Source organism: Saccopteryx bilineata, chromosome 1 (genome assembly GCF_036850765.1).
Source record: "Saccopteryx bilineata isolate mSacBil1 chromosome 1, mSacBil1_pri_phased_curated, whole genome shotgun sequence".
NCBI lineage: Eukaryota > Metazoa > Chordata > Mammalia > Chiroptera > Emballonuridae > Saccopteryx > Saccopteryx bilineata.
Window position 1 is genome coordinate 114,816,568 of NC_089490.1, and position 25,874 is coordinate 114,842,441.

Genomic DNA, 25,874 nt, shown 5'->3' on the forward strand with positions numbered 1-25,874 from the left:
TTTTTTCCTATAACATTATTGCCTTTTATTTATTATGCAGTTGTTGGTTTACATGGGGAATTAGGAACACTAAACAAGCATAGAGTTTTTACATGGTCTGTTTCTGCTGAGTTTAGAAACTTGGGAACATCATTTGACTTCTGGCAGAAAGACAATTCCAGAAAGGTGTTTAAAACTATCATTTGCTCTTGGCCCCAAGTCAGAGAGGGAGTCATCTGCTTACGAGGAAAGTAGAGTTTCAATCCTTAGGTAACCCTAATAAAGAAGAACCTATGCTGTGTGTAAGTCATGTACAGGGTTCAAATCCAATGTTAAATGACAAATCAGAACAATTTCCTTTGATGCATGTCTCTCCTTCACAGTGGTATCAGTATTTCTCTTAAAGCTTCCATCCAGTGGCATCATGGTGGTACTATAGCATATGTGCCTACATGGCATGAATGTATAAGAGGAAACTGGATGGGTAGTGAGAGAATGTAGGTAAATTAAAAGAAAGGATAAGGAGAGTAAATGAAATTTTAAGAAACAAAATGGAGCTCTTTGTGTGTACACGCGTGTATGCACGTGCGCGCGCATGCGCACGTGTGTGTGCGCGCATGTAAGGCCTAATGATTTTGTTATTTAGTGTCTCTGAGTTGAAGTTGTCCCCCATTATTCAGCATAAAGTTGATAAGTGGTGGTATGCAGAAGTATCAGGGAGAAATTCAGAGTTCCACTTTTTGAGTCTTTTCTTCTGATTCACGATTTTCTCTCTGAAAAAATCATGACATGATATTTAGATTTGGAGTCCACTCTTGTTTTTGAGCTCTAAGATGATAAAACTGAGCTATTTAGTTACTGCTGGAAGTCCTAAACCTAGCAGCAATTTTTACCTCTTGAACTCTTTCTACAGAATTTGATGTGTTTCCCACTGACACTGTACACAGAGTGGTAAAACCCAACATGCAGCTCCCTTGAATAGATAAGCCCTTTCCAAGAATGCCTTTGTATTTCTATTCCCACGACTAACCTAACGAGCATCCAGACTCTGTCTACTAGGTCCTCATAGACCCTCGCTCTTAATTCCATCTGGTGGGGCCCAAAGAATTTTCATTCAATAGGAAATAACAGAGAGATCGAAAGGAAAGAAAAAGCTCAACCTGCCTCACACTTACCAGCCGTTTCCCTTCCAGGAAGCCATCACAAAAGTTTTTCACGTGCTCCACTGAAACGCCGGCCATGGCCAGTGTATCCCACTCCTCATCCACAGTCCGGTAAATGGCCAAGGCGGGCAGCTCAGACTTCTTTAGTTTGAAAAATGCTATCACCTTCTCATTTCCCTTCAGACCGCTGTCCACCAGAATAAAAAGGATCTGCAGTTGGAGAAGTTTGAAAGAGAAAGATCTATCTGAGGTCCTGGGAAGAAAGAGACACCTTGTAATTGTGGCAGTTTACTCTGATTGAATTTATGGTTTCGGCCACACCATTTAAATCTCGATTGAATCAGAATGAATTTGTTCTGGCTTTGCATTGCTTAGAATATTTTATCCATTCCATCAGGTTGATTTAATTTTAAGAACATAGAATTGGAAGAGACTTTAGTGATTGACTTTAGTGATTAGTTAAGTAGAGCTGAATGGTTAAAAGCAAAGAATAAATTTAAAATTTTTTTCTGGTGCTTTTTAGCTGTGTAACTCAGCCTCTCTGAGACTCAGTAGTCTTATGAGCAAAATGAGCTTTTGTTGGAGGAGTTTAAATAAGAGGATGAATTTAGTATTTCTAGTATAATTTTTGGTATATGGCAAGTGCTGGACTGATGTTAACTTTTTTATATTATTAAATCAAACCTTTTAGCTAAAGCAGACATCTTCTTTATAATATTTTGATTAGAGTATTATATATATTCAGTAACATTGAAAATTTACAGTGTAATGGAATAAAACCACCAGAAAGTCAGCTTATTTTATTGTCGGACAGTTCTTATCATTGAACAGTTCATTTAGTTCAATGCAGTAACATTGAAGTTGTTCATATTTTATTGTTAAGTGATAGCAAGCAGAATTGCACAAAGTAAGGAAGGGAAAGAAATATATATTTATTGTTCATTAGGCACCAGGCATTGGACATTCATTAGGCACCAGGAATGTGATAGGTGTTTGATATGACAAATAAGCCCTGAGGTCTAAAACTTTAAGAGATGATGGCTAGGAGAAAAAATGTTATCATGAATAGATGATTTTTATTTTCAGTACTTTTGAGCCTCTGTTTTGTCTTTACTTAGTAATATAGAAAAAGACACTAGACTTTATCACAAATGGAAGTATAATTATACAGGTATTTAATGGTATAGGATACATCTTGAAATTTAAATCAGAGTAATGGGATTTATTATGTCTCAGTTCTTCCTTCATCTTTTATCCGTACTAGTTTTCCTTATTTATCTCACTGCCATAAGCCCCACCTCACTTTTTCTACTGTCCTGGTGCTGAGTTTTGAAAGGATGTCTCCCATGCCGGACTTACCTTCCCCTGGAAGAGCTTAGCAGCCTTCTGGTATCTGTACATGCTTTCTTCATACTCTGGGGAGGCCTTGTTCATCATCAGGAGAAGATGAATCTGAATCATGCTATTAAATAGGCCAATCACAGTCTGCCAAATTGAAGTGTATTATAGTAGAAAGAAAGGGAGAAGGAGAATAAAAACCCCTTAGTGACAACGCAGTGACTAGGTAAACTGCAACATAAGTGAGGGCTGTTCATCCATAACACAAATGGTAACTAGCCTGTAAAAGGCCTGTCAGTAAGGCTTACCCTCTGGTTTCCATGCAACTGTGTTGATCCTTTCTCCCCTACACTGGATAGGACAGAGTGGAATAACCAATGGAATATTACAGATATAATAGAGTGTGACTTCCAAGGGTAGGCCATAAATGACATCATGGTTTCTGCCTTGCTCTCTCTCATGTCACTCATTCTGGGGAAAGCTAGCCCCAGTGTTGGAAAGATTCATTCACATAGCAAGGGATGAATTCCTCCTATTAACAGCCAGCATGGATTTGCCAGTCATGTGGTTGAGCCATCCTGGAAGCTGGTTCTCCAGCCCCAGTCATGCCTTCAGATGACATTGCCTCCCTGACCAATGACTGTAATCTCATAAGAGACCCAGATCAGAAGCACCTTGCTTAGCCACTCCCAAATTGTTGACCCACAGAAACTGTGTGTAATCAATTTTTACTGTATTTAGAGTGCTTACTATTTGCTGGGCATTGGTCCAGTTCTTTATGTAAAATAATTAATTTAATTCTCAAAATATGAGTTTTATAAATGAGAAAATTAAAGCAAAAACTCTCCCAAAGTCACATAAATTGTGGGCTGAGATTCATATCATGCTGTCTGGCTTCAGTGTCTGCTATTAACCATCAGGATGCACTGCCTCATGCACAGCTGATCACAAAACCCCACCCGAACCAGTTCAACCCTCAGTGTGGTTGAACCAGTCTACCTTGGGACAACAATAAAATGAGCTCTGCAGAAGAACAGAAGCATTGACTCTTTTTTTGCTGATTCCCCATGAAGCTGTCAGTGATGGAGATGGGTGGGACAGCCGTGAGCCAGAGTGGGGAGAAAAGAGAATGGAATCATGGCACTGGCTCCCTTCATTTCACTTCTCTGAGATAGGGCTACAGGTGTCCCTGTTCAAAACAAATTCTGTTTCTAGCCTTGGCAGGTTAGCTCAGTGGTAGAGCATTGGCCTGGCGTGTAGAAGTCCTGGGTTTGATTCACAGCCAGGGCACACAGCAGAAGCGCCCATCTGCTTCTCCGTCTTTCCCCCTCTCCTTTCTCTCTGCCTCTCTCTTCCCCTCCTGCAACCAAGGCTCTAGACTCTGCATCGCCCCCTGGTGGGCATGCCGGATGGATCCCAGTCAGGCATATGCAGGAGTCTGTCTCTCTGCCTCTCTGCTTCTCATTTCAAAAAATACAAAAAAAGAAAGAAAGAAAGAAAGAAAGAAAGAAAGAAAGAAAGAAAGAAAGAAAGAAAAATTAAAAAAGAAAGAAAGCAAAATAAATTCTGTTTCTTTTCACCTCTCCCTTCAAAATATAGAAAACATTGCTGTAAAGCTAGCACATGCACAGGTGAAAAGAGTATGGGGGTTAGCGAACCGCTAGGAAGAGTGTGGGAAGGGGAGCAACTACTACTTAAGATCTTTCTGGAAGCTGTGCATTTTCCTGTAGAAATTCTCTGGCTCTTCTGGCCAATAGATAGGCAAGGGGGACCCAGTGGGTTTTTTTCTCCAAATTTCTCCTTATAGTTTAAAACCAGTTCTTAGATTTTGTTTTATTTTAAATTATTTGTTCATTTATTTATTGATCTTAGAGAAAGAGAAAGGAAGAAAGATTCCTTTATGTGCCCTGACTGGGGATTGAACTCACAACCTTGGTGTATTGGGACAATGCTGTAACCAACTGAGCTACCTGGTCAGGGTTGGATCTTAGATTTTAAATTTGGGAGACTGGGTGTTAAATAATCATCTTGTTTGATTAGATTCTGCTACTTAAATATAGAGCATGCATATACCCTCCTAGATCAGACTTGGAGGATAATTCTTGGGAAAACTCAAGAAACCAAAGCTAAGGAGTTAAAAGTTACCATTGTCTTAGCAGATGGGATTGGACATATCAGCAGTGATTAGTTTAATCCTAACAGACATGGCCTGATTTTTCTCCTTGAAGCCAAGGATTGAGTGTGTGCTTTAAAAGTGCACAACAGGCCAGACATGGCTGTGAATTTCTGCCCAGTTGCTGGTGGTGCAAATCCCTGCACCAGAGGCAGCTGAGAAATAAATATATAGTATGGGCAGGTCTCTAAATGAGAGAGGTATACTTTTGGGAAATGAAAAAATTATAATAAAAGTTTAACTTGCTTCTCTAGAAAAATTCTTTTTTTTACAGAGACAGAGAATCAGAGAGAGGGATAGATAGGGACAGACAGACAGGAATGGAGAGAGATGAGAAGCATCAATCATCAGTTTTTCGTTGTGACATCTTAGTTGTTCATTGATTGCTTTCTCATATGTGCCTTGACCAGGGGGCTAGAGCAGACCGAGTAACCCCTTGCTCAAACCAGCAACGTTGGCTCCAAGCTGGTGAGCTTTGTTCAAACCAGATGAGCCTGCGCTCAAGCTGGCGACCTCAGGGTCTCGAACCTGGGTCCTCCACATCCCAGTCCAAAGCTCTATCCACTGCGCCACTGCCTGGTCAGGTTAAAGAAATTTTTATTTAATCTCTTCTTGATGTGGTTTGCCTTCACTACTAATGTGAAACTTAAAAAACATATGTTATTGTTCTGTAAGATAGGAGGTGAACTGAGCATAAGAACTCAAGAAGGCCAGTGTTTGCCCTGGCCGAATAGCTCAGTTGATAAGAGTGTCAGCTTAAGCACAGAAGTTGCTAGTTTGATCCCGGGTCAGGACACATACAAAAACAGATCATTGTTCCTGTCTCTCCCTCTCTCTTCTCTTCCTCTCTCTCTAAAATCAATCAATAAAAATAAGGAAGAAGAAGAAGAAGAAGGCCAGTCCTTGTTCCCTCCTTAGTTAACCTGTAGAACACCAGGAGGACCCTGGGACCATAAATCCAGGGACCATAAAATCAAATTTTCTGGTCCCACACGCACTCCTGGAAGCTCTATAGACACAGTGAACTGAATGACGATGGTCTAGAAGAAAAATGCCTCTTCAATTATTGTTGCTAATACCCCCAGGGTGCATGTATTTGAAATCTTAGCAAAAGTGGAAATGGAGTCATCTCTCCATGGAGACAAACATGGTATGAGAGGTGAACAGGAATTTAGTCAACAGGAAAAGAGGTGTTTTCTAATGAAAGCTGTGAAGGGCAATGGAAAAACCACAGGATTCAGCCAGACAGACCAGCCATGAAAAAAAGCAGGGACAAGTGCAGAGGGCTGTCTCTGAAGCTCAAATTTCTAGTCATATGGCTTTGAGAAATTAGTTCACTTTTCCAAATTCCCATTTCCTGTCCTGTAAAATGGAAATAAACAATATGAACTAATGCACCATGAGTTATATTTTCTATCTTTAATCATGCCTTTTCTATAGTTACTGTATGATCCTGAATAAGTCACTTGGTTCTTGAATGTTCTCCTCTATAAAATGGGCATAATAATTTCCTCTCTTCTACCTCAAAAAATCAATGTGAGGATTAAATGAGAATATGGTGGGAAAGGGCATTACAATTTCTCAAGACCATGGCATGCATGTAAATTACTGTTATTAGGGATGCACAGGAATTCTAAGCAGGTGTTGATCACTAGAAATTAATACGCCATCATTCTTTGGTCTGTCAGGGAAAATTAAAGGCAGACCACATAAGGTAATTCTATAAACTGCAGTGTTAGAAGGCTGGAGGATTATCATGACAGGTAGACCAACACCTTTACCCAGACTATGTACAGCCTACAACACTGAAAGAAGATACACCTAGAAAGAAAGTTGAGTCACCATGAGGGTCTAGGTGCATACAGGTGGTGCCGGACCTGGAACTGTTAGTTACTGGCCCACCAGGAGGTAGACACAAAAAATGGGAAGAAGTACATAAAAACTTTTATAGTAATTTTATATAACTACATTTTTTGTCTATTAATTTATTTTATTGAATTTTACAAAAGTATTGGTTCCTGATGCTTTAAGAAGAAAACGGACCTTCAGCCTAGATTGCAGTCTCATTGAGGCGTGTGGTCTAGCATTGTGAGAACCAGAGTTGCCTTCACAGAACACTCACGCAGCCAAACTCAGAAGTTTTTGAATCAGTCACCTTCACTCTGCATGTTAGCTCTCTTTCTTATTGGTCGTGTGGTAGGTCATTTAACTTTTCTGATTCTATTTCTTTCTTTGTTGAAAAGGGACAAGTCTCTCAACCTTGATGGTTATTATAAGGATGACAACATAAACCATTAGGTCCAAGGATCAGAATTTGTGGAGAAAAAGATCTCTGCTATGAAGACAAGTACCCTCCCTGACACAGTGCCAGCGGGGGCTGGAGACCAGGACTGTTGTTTACCACGGGGTTGTATTCTGTCACCATGTGGAGACTGTTGATCTCAATGAAACGGCTTAATTTGGTGGCATCAATGCTTTCAACGTCTTCACCCTCTAAATCCAGTTGTTCGTTATCCACCTGGGTGACACAAAAATAATAAAATTGTCACTGTTCTGTCTGTATTCATTCAACAAATGTTTCTGGACTATCTACCTTGTTTCAGGCACAAACTGGAACTCCAAAACCAGAAAGGTAAGTAGAAAATGTTCCCTGCCCTTGAAGAACACACTGTCCTGTGGCATACAGAGAATGAAGAGAAATGTCCCACAGGGTGTGGCAAGTGTCAGCACAGGCCCGTATGTCAGAAAGTGCAGAAATGTTTCCAGGAAGAGGTAGCTGCCTTAGAAGGCTGTAAATGCATCCATAAATTTTATATGAAGATTACCTTATAATTCAGTTCAAAATATATATTCTTTTAATTTCTGTTCTTCCTTCTTGTCTGAACTATTGATTATTTAGAAGTATATATTTTAAAGTATGATTTTCTGATTACTGTCTTGTTATTAATTTCTGGCTTAATTTTTACATTTTATATCTTTTGTCATCTCCTATATATGTTATATGTGTCCTTAAAATTGTGTGTATTCTACCATCTTTGAGTGTAATATTCTGTATCTGTACTTGTGGTTGCATGGTTAATTTTATAGTTCACATTTTCTATATTTTTCTTGATTTTTTCTATCAGATTTTTTCTATCAGTTTATTCTATCAGAGCAGAGTGTTAAAATTTCCCACCTTCTTACAATTCTGCCTGTTATTCTGTCTCTATATTCTCAGGCAATGTATTGAACACAAATTTAGAATTCTTAAGTCTCCTGGGCAAATTGAAACTTTATCATTGTGAAGGGTCATTTTTTTATCTCTAAGAATGCTTGTTGCATCAAAGACCATTCTGTCTAATATTAATACACTCATTCCAGCTCCTTTTTGGAAGTGTTTTCATGGTATATCTCCCTCCTCTTATCTTTATATTTTTCTTGTGTCCTTGTGTCATTATGTCTTAAAATAATGTGTTCCTGTAAAGCCAGTAGGCACAGCCACCATCACAGCTGCCTGGCCCATGCAGGTTTGCATTTGATTCGGACAGACGGTAATGAAACAATGGAGCTAAGAACTGGTGAGCCATTGCATTTAATCCTAGCTCGCACCCGGCGGGCGAGAAATACACACAATGGGAAAACACTTCCCTCTCCACGCAGGGCTCCCAAAGCTACTGACTTAACTGAGTATTCCTAGAATCAAAGGTTTCTACCTCACCAGCCTTATCCACTTCTGTTCCCCATCTCCTCTCTGCACAAACTGCACAAACTGGCTTCTCCTTCAGCACTCCGCCATCTTGGCTGCTTCTCCTCTGCAATGCTGATTTCAGGAACCAAGAGAGAGAGCGTGCGAGTCCCCCCCCCATCTGCCCCATTTTATAGTGTAGAAATCAAAACTTTTAATCCAATATACAAATAAGGAAGTCTCTGATACAAAGTCACTTATCTGAGACATAAATGGGATTCCCCATAAGAGTGTACCAACCCACATCATGCAACAGTCAAGGGTGTGGGGAAAAAGCTTAGTGTTGAGAAGATCTTAGTATGGTGGGAAAAGCTTAGTCTTGAAACTAAGCCTTAAGCTATAATGACTTTGTCGGCTTACAGCCTGTCTCCCACACCCAATGTAAACTATAAGCAAGCAAACCTATATATCATATTTATAAACTTATTTGACCCACAGTTCCTTATAAAAATCATGCTGTTATATATTAAAAACCAGTTTGATAATCTGCCTTTTAATTGTATTATTTTTATAATAATCATAAAAATAGTAATTACTAATATTTAATTAAATGTGCATTTCCCATTGGCTCTGCCTGTTCCAAACTCCTTTTTTTTTTCTTCATTTCCTGCCTATTTTGAGTTGAGTGAGTACATTGTATTATTTTTACTTTCCCTTTGTGGGCTTAGAAATTACACAGGCTTTAATTATTCTCTCAGAGGTCTTGCTCCAAGAAACTTTTTCCCAGTCTACCCAGCAAAGTCAAATGTAAGGATCATTTTAATTTATAAATAAGGGGATTCAGGCAAAGGTAAATTAAAGTCACTAAACAGTAAAAGTCCAAGATTGTTCATTACTGTCATCCTTGTGATAATTCCATTGTCTATTTTTTCACTTCCTTCAAGATGGACTCCCATTGGGTTAGTTACAAGCAATACGAATCTCCAAGAAGCTCAATGCACTCTTCATAATTAATTTTATTAATTCTTGGTATATCTAGTCATTTATTTATAATCCATTTATTTGTTTATGAATTATCTGTTGTGTGCCTTCTTTGTTAGGCTCTGAGGCACAGACAGGCTGACATCCACTCAAAGAGTCATATCATTTTGTTTACGGCTGTTTTCGCAACTCAAATTTATCAAATAAATGCTGGTGTACAGAAAATGTTTGTATTTCAAAAATGAATTTTGAAAAAACTTCATCAAAACTACCAGACATGTTAAACTGGAACTCCCTTTGTATATTTAATTGTTTTAAAGTTCACAGAGTTCTGAGTAGAAGGCTTAGGACAGAACTATAAAAGCAAAAAAAGTCTCCTTGGGCGGAGTGCTTGCCCACCCTGCTACCAGTCCCTGCCCCAGGTCAGCAAGAGTGAGGAGAGACATGAAAAGAGCATGTCATTTTGGTTGCTGACCGGCTGGGCGTGCCAGTTGGCACGTCTCTTTCACACCTAAGTGTTTGGTAATTGCAACCATCAAAATCATCATTTAAAGCACAATCGGAGCCTTTTTAATCCTTAATATGTCTAAATACTTCCTGATTATTTTTCTAGGAACGCGCGGGCCGGCCGGTGCCGCCCTTCGGCGGCCATAGCTGTGCTGGGGCCGGGAGCCCCTCCCTCAGCAATCTTTTCCAGGCAGTCCCTCACATTTCCCAGAACCGGGAAAACAGGAAACGCCAGTTACAGCAGCTGTTTCTGGTCTTAAGGACTGGGAGGTATTGGGGTATTGGAGGTAGAAGATGTTAAGTGATAACATTCTCTATGAAGTAAAGAGCTTTAATGAAAACCACCCTCTTGAACTCCACCCAGTCTTGTAGCGCTTCTTTAATAGAAGGAGCCTGATTATTTCATTATTTCTTAAACTAATAAACCCTGGAGCATTCATGTGTAGGGTTTCTGGAAACATTTAAACAGGAAATCTCTCTTCTGTAAAGGGAATAATTTGCATAACACACTGGAAAGAAAATCTGACTCTGGGACCAAGAGTTGGGAAAAAAAAATTTTATGTATTTTTTCCAGCTTTTGGAAAGAATTTTATTGGAGATATCATGTTATTTTTCTGTCCAAGTAAAGAGGCACCAGAAGAAAAACAGAAACAGTAAACCAGAAAAATTGTCACCTTAAAATATAATTTTGAGTTTCCCTAAGAGTATGTGAAATAAATTATTTTTATGTTTTGAGTGCTACTTATATCATACCAACACATTTCACTCTTTTTCTGTTACTTAGTATTGGCAGTATTCCTTTCAATTTCTATAGTAAATAACCCAGTTATTCATAAAGTGTATTGAAGTCATCTGAGTTTACACCACAGTTACAGTATTGAATATCTTGTGTAGCACTGAGAAGTCATCTGTTAAACAAATACCTTCATGTCCTTGGGTTACTTTTTATAAGCAACTTAACTTACATTATGTTGGGTAAGTATGTACTTTAGGAAAATATTTAATAATTTGACATATCTTACATTAATTATCACTTTATTTTTATGTACTAGTCCCTTCTGATTATCTGGCAAGTTGCAGTTTTTATAATCCAACAAGTAACTGTAAAGGGAATAGCAGAATGCCTCTACTATGTTTCCATTACTAACCCAATAGATCAAAGTTAAGCTAATATGTTTCTTCAAACAGAAGTGCTTAAGAAAACCCAAAGTAGGTTAAACGTTCAAATAATATCTGAAATTCCATTTTAGGAGAGGTTCATAGCTTATTCAACCCAAACTACCTCTCTGTTAGAATAACAATGAGAGTTCTGTTGGAGCCTGGAGGGTCTGCTTGCAGGGACACTCACAAAAGTCAAGCCACCATACAGAACAGACAGGTTGTCACACACAACTTCTTATTGTTCCACCTTACCTACATTTTTCCTGATAATATTAATATACTAACTTGCATTATTTCTGGAAAGTGATGCGTTCCATGAATATAGCATTTGTTGATCTCTTATTTTTATGTGACAGTATTTCAAGCATTCAGTAATATTAGCATTATAGCATTATGTTTTTATTTTTCACTATTTTCGTTTATCTCTAAATATGTTCTTACAGTTGAAAATTCCATTTGTCTGAATTCTGAAATTTTATTGACAAAATATGCAATGTGTAGATTAAAACTTGAGAAATAATCCTGTGGTTTGCTAAGTAGCGCCAGTGAGATAGAGAAATGGTTTAGGAGAAAGTGGTTTAAATTAGAAGGCTCTAAAATGAGGGACACAATAGTAGATAAAATCTAGGAGTAAAAACGAAGGTTTCCCTCAGGAATAAGTGCTTTAGAAAGTCACTACATTATGGTAGAAAAAGTATGCTTTGGAGTCAGCAATGCAGGGGATGAATCAGATGGCTGTTGTGCCATAGTTGTGAGACCTCGGACAACTGAATTGACCTCATAAAACTTTCATTTTCTTATTAATAATTCTATAGTAATTATTTCATCAAGTTCTTGTGAAAATCAAAGGTAGAGCAATGGAAACACCTAGCGTAATGACTATTATGAAGTAGTCACTGAAAGAAACAAACAGACCAAAGTATAAATCTAAGATGAAAGTAGGGACCAGAAAAGTTGCAACAGGTTCACGTTTCCCAATGTAAAGAAGAATAGTTTTGGTTGATACTCTCTTTTTTTAAAAGATATCTCAAACTCTTGAATAATAATTCTACTAAAATATAGACTCACTTTTGAAAGTGTAAACTGAGAAAAAAATGTTTATCTAAAATTTGGCATGGCATAAGTTGAACTTCTCCCAAACCTGCAAATAGAGTAAAAGCAAGAACCAGTTTGTTTGTTTTTGGTATGGTGCAAAACAATCCTCTCCACAGAGGTCCTAAGAGTTCATTCAGAGCAGATCTGTCACTAGTGGTAAACAAAAACTAGATGCTAAAGAAGATTGAACAGCTCTGGGAAGTCATGATCAGGACTTTATAAAAAATAACTTGTAAGCAAAGTTAATGAATCTGGTAGAGGTTGTAAAGCTTATAGAGACATTAGAAGCAACAGCACTTGTTTTTCTTCCCCACGTGTGTATCAAGGTAGCAGTAAGACTTTTACACATCAGGCCTTCATAAGATCTATAAACAGCAAACCAGGAAAGAAGAAGTACTTACAGAGTTGTGGCTGATTAGAGTTTTCATATTGAGGGGTTACTACCAATGGTTCTACAGTAACATGAAAGGCATTAACCTAACCTTCCATATCTTTCTTACCAAAGCTTTTCACAGAAGAATTTGATTAAATCCTTTTCCACAATGGTGAAAACAGAAACCTACAAATGCTGTCCGGGTGGGAAAAGGGCTACTGAAGGTACTCATGCACCTGCAGACATGTTTTTGGAGGTGAGTTAGTTCCTCACACAATTTCTGAATGTCCTCTGGGTAGTAGAGACACATTGCAGAATAGAAAAATGAATGGGTCATAGTATCTTCCCTTGAATAGTAGGGAAAAAGGTGAGACAGACACAGAAATACATGACTTACACTATAAAGTGGTAAATGAGAATAGAGATACGCAAATCTGGAGGAATAGTTAGGCTAACCTGGAGACTGCCGGGAGGCTTTCTAAAGAATAAGATGTCTACGTCACGGAAATGGCGCCGTGAGAAGCGCGTCCGACAGCTCTCCCCTAAATCACAACAAATTTATCAACTAGAAACAGAAAAATTTATCCTCGGAGCATTCCGGAGTTCCACACAAACTGAAAGCAAAAGGACTGTTATCACTTGAATCTGAGAGACGAGGGTGTGGAGGAAGCTACCGCAGCGACGCTCATTCAAGCCGCCAGGGAGTGCGCCTGCGGTGTCAGCCCATATACTTGGGAACCGCAAGCCACCGCGAGCGGCCGAGAGACCCCGCGAGCTGCCGCGAACCCCCGCGAACCGCCACCGCGAGCTGCCGCGAGCCCCCGCGAACCGCCACCTCGAGCGGCTGCCACGAGCCGCCGCGCGCGCCCAGTCCGGTTGAGCACTGCTGACGTTCCCAGCGGCCCGCACACTGCGAGTGGGGGTCGCCGGCCACCGGTGCCCGGAGCGCCCCATTCGCGAGCGTGCCTTGGGCATTCCACGCGCCCAGGGCGCCCTACTGGCCCGCACACCCAGGGGGCTCCATTATCCTGCGCCTGGTGCGGTCCAGCCGCCAGCGGCGGGGCGAGCGGGAGAGGCTTGGGAGATTCTCTCCGTGGGCGGGGCACCTCACCCAGCCATTCAAACTAACAATCAAGCGTTGGGGGAGGGGCGCACGCAGGCAGCCTAAAATACCTTCAGAAACACAGCTGCGACCCAATCACTGAAATTAGCTTAACTCATAAAATCTGCGCACCCTCGGTTCTAATTGATAACATCTCTCTCAGTTCAGCGATCCAAGACAAGAGGCGTGATATTTTTTAGTGCCTCTCGCTAAAGGGGCGGGGGCAACTTCTGATTGATAGAGCCTCCATATTCAGGGATAAACGCTAACAAGAAGGACTTGGCAGATAATAAGGTCTATACTACACTAGTCGTAAGCAGAGACTAGTGCCTCTTCTTCCCTGCAAAAACAGGCTACAAAGTGTGGAAAGCCTGGGTTGAGAGGTCCAACTAAATGATAGGCGCTGAACAGTCACCTTGACAACAATTGACTCCCACCCCCGCCTGATTACACTGGAGGCCCTGACTGTCAGAGCCTTTCCCAAAGCCTTGCACTGAGTGGGGATAGAGTGGGGATTTCCCAGCTCTTTGAGCCTCTTACTCCCCAGGCAGAAGCAGTTGCAGCCTTATAGCTGGATCACCAGGCTGCTAATTCAGAAAGGGGGGACTAGGAGAGAGGATCCAGGAAAGCAAACTCTCTCATCGTTGGACCCTGCAAACGCCAACAAGCCTTTACTTCCAGCAAGACTAAAGCCAATTATATAACATTGCCATAGAATCCCATCAACTGCAAATCCCTACCTAAGAGTGACACAGGGGCAGAGCCTGGGGTACAGAGTCACCGACTAGGAAGAGGGAGAGAAAAGAAAAAGGAAGAAGTTAACCTCTCAAAATCAAGAAAAACCCACAGACTTTACAACTTGATCCACTATTTTTTTGTTGTTGTTGTTGTTTGTTTCTTCTATCTTTTTGCCTTTATTTCCTCCACCTCGGTCCTGCTATTCTCTGCCCATCTTATGCTTCCCCTTTCTTGAACTACACTACCCATGAGTGTTGCATTTTATTTTTCTTCTTCATCCTCACCCTCCTTTAAGGTTATACTCCAAAACACTTAACTCTCACTCTCTCCTCTTTTGTTTTTTTTTTGTCTTGCTTTATTTTGTTTTTTTCTCCTCCTATTTTATTTCTTCCTTCGTTTTTCTCTTTTTCTTATTTTTTCCTTTCTATTCGTTTTTTCTTTTCTCATTTTACTTTCCTCCCATATAATCCCCAATCATGAACAAATTAGTTAATTTGGGACTCAAGGCTTTTTTTTGGCTTTATTTCTCTTTTTTGCTTTTGTTTTTATTTTTTTTTCTCTTGTTTGTTTATTTTTGTGGCATTTTGGGTCCTCCCAACCCAAGGTCTCCATTGTATTTAGTCTTCGCTCCACTTAATACAACAGATTTTTACTTATTATTTTTATTTTTTCTTCTTTATTATTCTTTTTTGGTCCTTTTTTCTGATTCCCTCTTATCCCTCTCATTATATCTCTTAGTTGACCATCACTTACAAGCAAATCATCTTATGCTTGTCTAAGATTTTCTTCCTTTATTTTATTTTATTTATTTTTTGCATTTAGTAGGTCCCTACTCCCTTTTTTTGCCCCTTGAACTCTTCACCCCAAATCAGGCCCTCCATTATAGGGACGATATTTCCCTGAGGAGGGGAGAGGAGGGAAAGAGAAGAGAAAAAAAAAGGGGGAAATAATAAATTATTACTGTTTTTTTTTGTGGGGTGTTTTACCCTTTTTTTTTTTCTTTTTACTCTTTATTAATTCTAATTAGTGCTATCAATAAGACCACCCTCAGATGCCGATAAGAAAGAGGAAATCGAATATTATGGATACAAAAGAAAGAGAGGTAACACAAATAGATGTGGAAAAATCTATGGAGAAAAGACTTAACATATTGGAAGCCTTGGAGCTAAATGACAGAGAATTTAAACTAGAAATCTTAAAAATACTCAGAGATATACAAGAAAACACAGAAAGGCAATATAGGGAGATCAGAAAACAACTCAATGAACACAAAGAATATATTACCAAGGAAATTGAAACTATAAAAACAAATCAAACAGAAATGAAAAACTCAATTCACGAGCTGAAAAACGAGGTAACAAGCTTAGCTAACAGAACAGCCCAGATTGAAGATAGGATTAGTGAAATAGAAGACAAACAACTTGAGGCACAACAGAGAGAAGAAGAAAGAGACTCAAAAATAATAAAAAATGAGAAAGCCCTACAGGAATTGTCTGACTCCATCAGAAAGAATAACATAAGAATAATAGGTATATCAGAGGGAGAAGAGAAAGAAAATGGAATGGAGAATATACTCAAACAAATAATAGACGAGAACTTCCCAAGCCTGTGGAAGGAACTAAAGCCTCAAATTCAAGAAGCAAACAGAACACCAAGTTTTCTTAACGCCAACAAACCCACTCCAAGGCACATCATAATAAAGATGACACAAACCAATGACAAAGAAAAAATTCTCAAGGCAGCCAGGGAAAAGAAGAGTACAACATATAAAGGAAGGCCTATTAGATTATCATCAGATTTCTCAGCAGAAACTCTATAAGCTAGAAGAGAGTGGACCCCAATATTTAAAGCCCTGAAAGAGAGGAGCTTTCAGCCAAGAATACTATACCCATCAAAGCTATCCTTCAAGTATGAAGGAGATATAAAAACATTCACAAATACAGAAAAGATGAGAGAATTTATCAACAGAAAGCCCCCACTCCAGGAAATACTAAGGGGGGTTTTCCAACCAGATTCAAAGAACAAAAGAAAACAACACCACAAGTAACAGCTCCACCAAGAACACAATAAAACCAAACTTAAACTGTGACAACAAAGGAAAAAAAGGGGGGAGAGGATGGAGATTAACAGTAGCAAAGGATGATGAAGTGCAGAAATACTTATAAGATAGGGTACTACAATGAATATAGTAGGTACCCTTTTCATTACTTAATGGTAACCACTCTTAAAAAAACCACCACAAAAACACTTGACTTAAAAAAGGTAGCAACAGAGGAAAGAAGTATGGAACACAAACAAACAAAAACAAATGATAGAAAAACAAAAGAGAAGAATCAAACTAGATACAAAACTAACAGAAAGCAATTTATAAAATGGCAGTAGGGAACCCACAAGTGTCAATAATTACACTAAATGTAAATGGATTAAACTTACCAATAAAAAGACACAGAGTAGCAGAATGGATTAAAAAAGAAAATCCAACTATATGCTGCCTACAAGAAACACATCTAAGCAACAAGGATAAAAACAAATTCAAAGTGAAAGGCTGGAAAACAATACTCCAAGCAAACAACACCCAAAAAAAAGCAGGTGTAGCAATACTCATATCTAATAATGCTGACTACAAGACAGAAAAAGTACTCAGAGACAAAAATGGTCATTTCATAATGATTAAGGGGAAGTTGAATCAAGAAGACATAACAATCCTTAATATATATGCACCAAACCAAGGAGCACCAAAATATATAAGACAGCTACTTATTGACCTTAAAACAAAAACTGACAAAAATACAATCATACTTGGAGACCTCAATACACCGCTGACGGCTCTAGATCGGTCATCCAAACAGAGAATCAATAAAGATATAGTGGCCTTAAACGAAATACTAGAACACCTGGATATGATAGACATCTACAGGACACTTCATCCCAAAGCGACAGAGTATACATTTTTCTCTAGTGTACATGGAACATTCTCAAGAATTGACCATATGTTGGGCCACAAAGACAATATCAGCAAATTTAGAAAAATTGAAATTGTACCAAGCATATTTTCTGATCATAAAGCCTTGAAACTAGAATTCAACTGCAAAAAAGAGGGGGAAAAACCCACAAAAATGTGGAAACTAAACAACATACTTCTAAAAAATGAATGGGTCAAAGAAGAAATAAGTGCAGAAATCAAAAGATATATACAGACAAATGAAAATGAAAATACGACATATCAGAATCTCTGGGATGCAGCAAAAGCAGTAATAAGAGGAAAGTTCATATCACTTCAGGCCTATATGAACAAACAAGAGAGAGCCGAAGTAAACCACTTAACTTCACACCTTAAGGAACTAGAAAAAGAAGAACAAAGACAACCCAAAACTAGTCGAAGAAAGGAGATAATAAAAATCAGAGCAGAAATAAATGAAATAGAGAACAGAAAAACTATAGAAAAAATCAATAAAACAAGGAGCTGGTTCTTTGAAAAGATCAACAAAATTGACAAACCCTTGGCAAGACTCACCAAGGAAAAAAGACACAGGACTCAAATAAATAAAATCCAAAATGAAAGAGGAGAGATCACCACAGGCATCATAGAAATACAAAGAATTATTGTAGAATACTATGAAAAATTATATGCCACCAAATACAACAATCTAGAAGAAATGGATAAATTCCTAGAACAATACAACCTTCCTAGACTGAGTCATGAAGAAGCAGAAAGCCTAAACAGACCAATCAGCAGGGAGGAAATAGAAAAAACTATTAAAAATCTCCCCAAAAATAAAAGTCCAGGCCCAGATGGTTATACTAGTGAATTCTATCAAACATTCAAAGAAGACTTGGTTCCTATTCTACTCAAAGTCTTCCAAAAAATTGAAGAAGAAGCAATACTTCCAAACACATTTTATGAGGCCAACATAACCCTCATACCAAAACCTGGCAAGGATGGCACAAAGAAAGAAAACTACAGACCAATATCTCTAATGAATACAGATGCTAAAATACTAAACAAAATACTGGCAAACCGAATACAACAACATATTAAAGAAATAATACATCATGATCAAGTGGGATTCATCCCAGAATCTCAAGGATGGTTCAACATACACAAAACGGTTAATGTAATACACCATATCAACAAAACAAAGAACAAAAACCACATGATCTTATCAATAGATGCAGAAAAGGCTTTTGATAAAATACAACACAATTTTATGTTTAAGACTCTCAACAAAATGGGTATAGAAGGAAAATATCTCAACATGATAAAGGCCATATATGATAAACCATCAGCCAACATCCTATTAAACGGCATAAAACTGAGGACTTTCTACCTTAAATCAGGAACAAGACAGGGTTGTCCACTCTCTCCACTCTTATTCAACGTGGTGCTAGAAGTTCTGGCCAGAGCAATCAGACAAGACAAAGAAATAAAAGGCATCCATATCAGAAAAGAAGAAGTAAAGCTATCACTTTTTGCTGATGATATGATCCTATACATCGAAAACCCGAAGGACTCCACAAAAAGATTATTAGAAACAATAAACCAATACAGTAAGGTCGCAGGATACAAAATTAACATACAAAAGTCCATAGCCTTTCTATATGCCAACAATGAAATATTAGAAAACAAACTCAAAAAAATAATCCCCTTCACGATTGCAACAAAAAAATAAAATACCTAGGAATAAACATAACAAAGAACGTAAAGGACCTATATAATGAAAATTACAAAGCATTGTTAAGGGAAATCGAAAAAGATACAATGAGATGGAAAAATATTCCTTGTTCTTGGATAGGAAGAATAAATATAATCAAAATGGCCATATTACCCAAAGCAATATACAAATTTAATGCAATTCCCATCAAAATCCCTATGAGATTTTTTAAAGAAATGGAACAAAAAATCATCAGATTTATATGGAACTATAAAAAACCCCGAATAGCCAAAACAATCCTAAGGAAAAAGAATGAAGCTGGGGGCATTACAATACCTGACTTTAAACTATATTATAGGGCCACGATAATCAAAACAGCATGGTATTGGCAAAAAAATAGACACTCAGACCAATGGAACAGAATAGAAAGCCCAGAAATAAAACCACATATATATGGTCAAATAATCTTTGATAAAGGGGCCAACAACACACAATGGAGAAAAGAAAGCCTCTTCAACAAATGGTGTTGGGAAAACTGGAAAGCCACATGCAAAAGAATGAAACTCAACTACAGCCTGTCCCCGTGTACTAAAATTAATTCAAAATGGATCAAAGACCTAAATATAAGACCTGAAACAATAAAGTACATAGAAGAAGACATAGGTACTAAAATCATGGACCTGGGTTTTAAAGAACATTTTATGAACTTGACTCCAATGGCAAGAGAAGTGAAGGCAAAGATAAATGAATGGGACTACATCAGAATTAAAAGTTTTTGCTCAGCAAGAGAAACTGATATCAAAATAAACAGACAGCCAACTATATGGGAACTGATATTTTCAAACGACAGCTCAGATAAGGGCCTAATATCCAAAATTCACAAAGAACTCATAAAACTCAACAACAAACAAACAAACAATCCAATAAAAAAATGGGAAGAGGACATGAACAGACACTTCTCCCAGGAAGAGATACAAATGGCCAACAGATATATGAAAAGATGCTCAGCTTCATTAGTTATTAGAGAAATGCAAATCAAAACTACAATGAGATACCACCTCACTCCTGTTAGATTAGCTATTATCAACAAGACGGGTAATAGCAAATGTTGGAGAGGCTGTGGAGAAAAAGGAACCCTCATTCACTGTTGGTGGGACTGTAAAGTAGTACAACCATTATGGAAGAAAGTATGGTGGTTCCTCAAAAAACTGCAAATAGAACTACCTTATGACCCAGCAATCCCTCTACTGGGTATATACCCCAAAACCTCAGGAACATTGATACGTGAAGACACATGTAGCCCCATGTTCATTGCAGCACTGTTCACAGTGGCCAAGACATGGAAACAACCAAAAAGCCCTTCAATAGAAGACTGGATAAAGAAGATGTGGCACATATACACTATGGAATACTACTCAGCCATAAGAAATGATGACATCAGATCATTTACAGCAAAATGGTGGGATCTTGATAACATTATAAGGAGTGAAATAAGCAAATCAGAAAAAAACAAGAACTACATGATTCTATACATTGGTGGAACATAAAAATGAGACTAAGAGACATGGACAAGAGTGTGGTGGTTACCAAGGGTGGGGGGGGGGAGGGAGGACATGGGAGGGAGGGAGGGAGAGAGTTAGGGGGAGGGGGAGGGGCACAGAACTAGATAGAGGGTGATGGAGGGCAATCTGACTTTGGGCGAGGGGTTTGCAACATAATTTGATGACAAAATAACCTAGACATGTTTTCTTTGAATATATGTACCCTGATTTATTAATGTCATCCCATTACCATTAATAAAACTTTATTAAAAAAAAAAAAAAAGAATAAGATGTCTAACTGATTCACTGGGGTGGGGGGTGGAATTAGCGGGGTCAGGCTGAGTAAAATGGGGCCCACTCGAGGGCTGTGGCATTCTAATCAGAGAAATAGCCTGTGTGACAAGAGAATTGCATTATGATACTGTGTACAGTTGTGTATTGAGAGGGTAGAGCCCAGGGTGGGAATGTGCTGGAAGAGGAAATAGAGAAATAGCTAGTGGTCAAGTCATAAAGAACTATATGGTTAAATATCTTGATTCTGATCTTGTAAGAGATAGGAACTATTAAAAAGTTTTTAAGAAGGCAGTGCCATGGTCAAATTTCCATTCTAGATTCATTAATGTGATACCAATCTAGAAATTACATAAGAAATAGTAAAGGGAAATCAATTAAGAAGCTATGGCATTATCTATGGCAAAGATGCTAAGAGTCTAAAAGAAAAAGAAAACAGAAAGAAGGAAACAATATAGGTTCAGTGAGAGAGGGGGTGCAATGATAAAAAATTAGACATTGAATGAACATGGCCCTTTAATAAAGAAGTGTTTTAGAGGGAAGAACATGATTCAGCAGGTGCAGATGATAAATTCAGTTTTGAACACTGAGTTTTCAACCAGTAAGCATTTGAATTATGACAGAGGTGCAGGCTAGAGATAAAACATTCTAAATCCTCAGCAAACCCTAATAGTCAAACACGAGAAAGAATTATGGTACCTAGGGATTACACACTCATTCATTAGATTCATTCACATATTTATTTATTTAATAAACACTTAATGAGCACCTGATGCATAGCAGGCACTTCTTTAGGCTCTATGGATGAAGTAGTGAACAAAACTGTCTCTGCCTTAAAAAGCCTGGATTTTATAACCTAGATTGGGAGGAGCATTGGGTCAGGCAATAATGTAGATGAAGGAAGAGCAGGTCTCAAGGAGACTGAGAAAAGAGAGGAGGACCCGGAGAAGTAGGTTTTTAGAAGTCAAGGAAAGAGAGATTAAAGAGGAAAACAGTGCTCAACATGTCAAACGTGGCAGAGACATTCAGTACAAGAAGACCTCAAAAGTGTTTATTGGAATTGGAAATATGGAAACCTGCTGACTGGGACCAAAGCAGCAGTAATGGACTGCAGGGATTATAAACTAGGTAGCAGTGTATTTAAGAGCTTAAGGGAAGTTGGAGATGCTGCATATAAAACAGATATAAGAGAGATTGGGATGAGAAGTGGAAGAGATAGCTAGGATGGAGGCTAGAGGGGGAAGGACATTCAATCCAGAAATCTTGAAACTTTATTTTTTGCTCCATTTTTCATTTCCAGTGGACTCTGGTCATCTTTACCTCGATACAGACTCAACAACTAACCACAGCAACAGAAATCCCTATTTCTGTGTATACCCTCACTATCGCTGGGTACCTTAACTTCCCGCTTTGCCTCCTTTCTATCATTTTGATACCTAATCCTTGCAAGACCTAGCTTTTCTTCACTGTCTGTCATGACCTCTCCATTACAGACCTTTAGTACATCATCTGTTTTGCCAACCTCACAAAAGCTCTCTTCATTCTTGTTCTTTTGCTTGGAAATCTATTTGCTCCATCTACCAAATAGTGTTGCTAAAATACATTTCTGTTCATGTTACTTCCCTGATCTAAAGGCTTTAGAGCCTTTCCTGTGCCAGTCAAATAAAGTGAAAACTCATCAAGTGATATTAAAATTTCTATGCAGTATGATTCCAATCAAGCTTCTCTGTCTTACATTTCCCCAAAAACATGTACTCCGAGATCCAGTCAAGTTGGCCTGATCACTATTTCCTAAGTTACATTTTTGTTCCCACCCTGGCCATGAATTCTCTTCCACCTTGTCCCAATTGTATCTGTGTTTTCAATCCCAGTTCAGTTGTCTCTTTTATAAATTTTTTGTCAGAATACCTACACTGCTTTCATCCTTTGAACCTTTATAATACTCTACCCACAGTGATGTTCTTTGTATTATAAATACTGGTATACTATGCTTACAATCTCTACTATATTTTAACAAGTATGAGGAAAGAGAATATACTTAAAGTGTTTTTATTATTAATATCTTGCAAAGGACATATGGTAGCTGTTTAATATTGTACATGTTTGACAAATGTAAGTAAACTTCCAAGACATAAAAATCTGCACTTTAGAGCTCAAAATGATTATAGTGATGACATGGGCAAACCCTTTTAGTTTATAGATGGAAAAATTTAAGCTAAGAAATGTGAAGTGACTTGTCTAAGTCACATGGCTGGCCAGCAACAAGTTTCATCTCATGACACTCAGTCCACACCTCTTTTCACTTTATGATAGCATCTGTCTGTGAAGCTTGAGTGAAGCCATCATCTTTGTCCCTGACCGTGGCATCATCATTAATGTCGAAGACATTGACTTCTTTCTAGTCTCACAAGTTTGTGAGTTCGTAATCTAAGGTAAGTAAAAACTGGGAGAAGATTCAAGCTGCCCACCCAACTTACCAGACGAAAGAGGGAGATGGTGTTTCCAGTGACGTTGTAGTGGGCCAGCACCTCAGAGTCAGTGCTGATTCCAAATGACACGTCTTGGAAGTTTTGCACCATACTACGAAGTATGGACATTGCTGGTATCTCTGTGTCCTAAAAACACAGGGAAAGAAAACCCCACAGAGGTTATTTCAGAAGAGAGAGACATGGACGCAAACAGGGAATTGAAATGTGCTCACTCATCCCTGAAATCAGAGACTTGATTTAATATCCAATGAAACAATATTAACCTCTAAGAATGCAGGCTAAATTTGCAATGGCAATGCTGAATTTCCCAGGCTGGGTGGATTAATTGGTAACTACAAAATTGTGGCTAAGCCTGGGACTCCTGTCTGGACTTACTATAGGACTTGCAGTTTATTAGTAGGTGAGAGGGATCTCAAAATCCACGGGATCTGCAAAATTGGGCTGCATTGTCACTGATATATCCAAGAAGGCAAATGTTTTAGCAATAATTTGTGGAGGCAAAAAGAAATGCAAAAACAAGAAAATGTTATCAAAGGGCTGAGAAGGGGGTGATAAAGCAATCATAATGGAAGCTTAGAAGTTTTGTTAAAAGTTATTGCAGAATGTGGAAGAATAGTCCTTCTATTGAGTGTAAGCCTGAGATATTGCCCATGAATGATACTATTTATATGTTGTTCCAACTCTGTACCCCCGGCCTGCAGGAAGGGGAAGGGAAACCACTTCTGAGTAATCAGTCCAGTCCTACTATAGCCAGCTGACAACACTCTTTGCTATCACAGGACCATTGTCCACAGCAGCTCCAGGTAATAAACAGGAGTGCAGGATGTCTTCTCTGACATCTTTCTGAGCTGACGAGTATGTGCAAAGAGAAAAGAAGATGGCTAGTTAACCTTGCATCCAGGGTCAAGCAGAGGGGTTTGGTACCTTACTCATCTGAAAGGGTGTGTGGAGTTCATTGGAGGCTGTGAACAATTGACAATCTAAACTTCCCCTTTTTCAATCTGCTCCTTAAAAAGGAATTGCGAACAAATCAAATGAGGACATCTGGTGGCTGTTTAAGTTATTGCACACTCCTCCAGTTCCACTTTCTTGCCCTTTCCTGCCTTTCAGAGGGTGCTTGTTTTTGTCTACAGCTCAGATCTCTCATCTCTGAAAAATGTGCTCCCCTCTCTTCCTCCCCCACTCGCATCTCATCACAGCAACTTCCAGCTGTGTACACAGAAAGGACAGGATGGTGATGAGTTGGAATTAATGAATGGAAACTGACAAGTTCTGCAATGAGAGAGAAGGGGCTTGGTCCACTGTAAGAATCATCAGATACTACCTCTAGAGAAAGATAAAAATATGGGAATGGTGCTCTCTTATTTACGGCTGCTTTCATTAGCCAAGAAGCCAGTCTGGAAGAGGGATGCTAACATCTTCATTATATAAAATCTTATTCTTTTTCAACATTTCAGAGCAAGCAAAGAGAAGGAAGAATGAGGGACTTCCTATTTGGTAAGATTTTAGACAGAGGTCACTACTGACTAATGCATTGTCTCGATGACAGAAGTTGGGTTCACTCCAGCTTTGACTCAGAAATCAGATACTGACTTAAGTTTCAAAGCAACCAAAGATCAGAAGGCCCCAGCCAGTGGCCTCAGAACTTTAGAGAAAGGCATCATTCAAAGACTGGAAATGTCTAAAAATTGAGAGTTCTTCAATGAAAAAGCTGAAAGCAAACTCTGAGCCACTTGGCTTCTAGCGTAGTGTCGTCTGGCCAGCTGGTGACTGTCATCACTCCTTGGAGGCCGAACATTTCTGGCTCTTTGGGGGAATAACAAGTAGGATGTCTGGACAAACCTGAAAGAAGCCTATGACAGCCACCTCAGCAGCAGCAATGAATTCTACAGCAGCTGGGACATCTGTGAGCCACACGGGTTCCAGGGGAGCATCAGAGCCATCTAGACACAGACAGGGACAGAGTGGGAGAGAAGAAGAAGGTGTTAGGCTTCGGAATAGAGGAAAAGCTCCCCTAATTTACTAGGGCATTGATACCGTTTCTCTTCACACTAAGGCCAAGGAGCTGTAGGGGTGCAATTATTACTCCATGGCTTTATTTTTTTTGCCAACATATGGAGAGTGAACCTACCTTCACAGCTGCTCCCTTCAGGAAGGATGTCAGATTTCCCTCTTCTCCACTAGGCAACACAAGTGTTTATCCAGCATTTCCTGGAAAATGTTCTAGGTTTGGAGGAAAAGTACTCAGAGCACTACTTGTTCCTTTCCCTTCCTCTATCAAAAGTTTCACCCTATAGTCACCCAAGGAGATTTTTTATTTTTTTACCTGAGGATTCTTGAATTTCTGCAGCAACATCTGGGGACAGCTTGCATATGAAGAGAAAAAGTAGAAACAAACATCTGGATAGGGTAGCTTCCATTGTTCTTCTGCTCCTGACCCAGCCCCTGGACTTGGTGTTCTGGGACACTGATTCGGGGCAGCCACTCTGCGGTGAACTGGCTGTAGTGTTATTAGAGCTTTGGGAACTTTGCAGCTGGCCTTAGCGGGACCTTCAACTTCTGAGATAAAAGACCGGGTTGAGGACAGGGCCTCAGAAAAAAACCAACCAGAAGAAAGTCAAGTCAGT

General features: G+C 39.0%; 1 protein-coding gene across 1 annotated transcript; it reads right to left on the reverse strand.

Annotated features, from left to right (window-relative positions):
- ERP27 (endoplasmic reticulum protein 27) lies at positions 1-25,794 on the reverse strand. The gene is made up of 7 exons (XM_066253215.1): positions 25,574-25,794; positions 25,090-25,190; positions 23,236-23,373; positions 7,055-7,171; positions 2,502-2,627; positions 1,155-1,352; positions 1-752 (listed from the first exon to the last, which is right to left on the reverse strand). Exons 1-7 carry the CDS (start codon positions 25,665-25,667, stop codon positions 705-707), a joined length of 822 nt encoding a protein of 273 aa, XP_066109312.1. The 5' UTR covers positions 25,668-25,794; the 3' UTR covers positions 1-704.
- Positions 25,795-25,874: the final 80 nt, after the last annotated feature.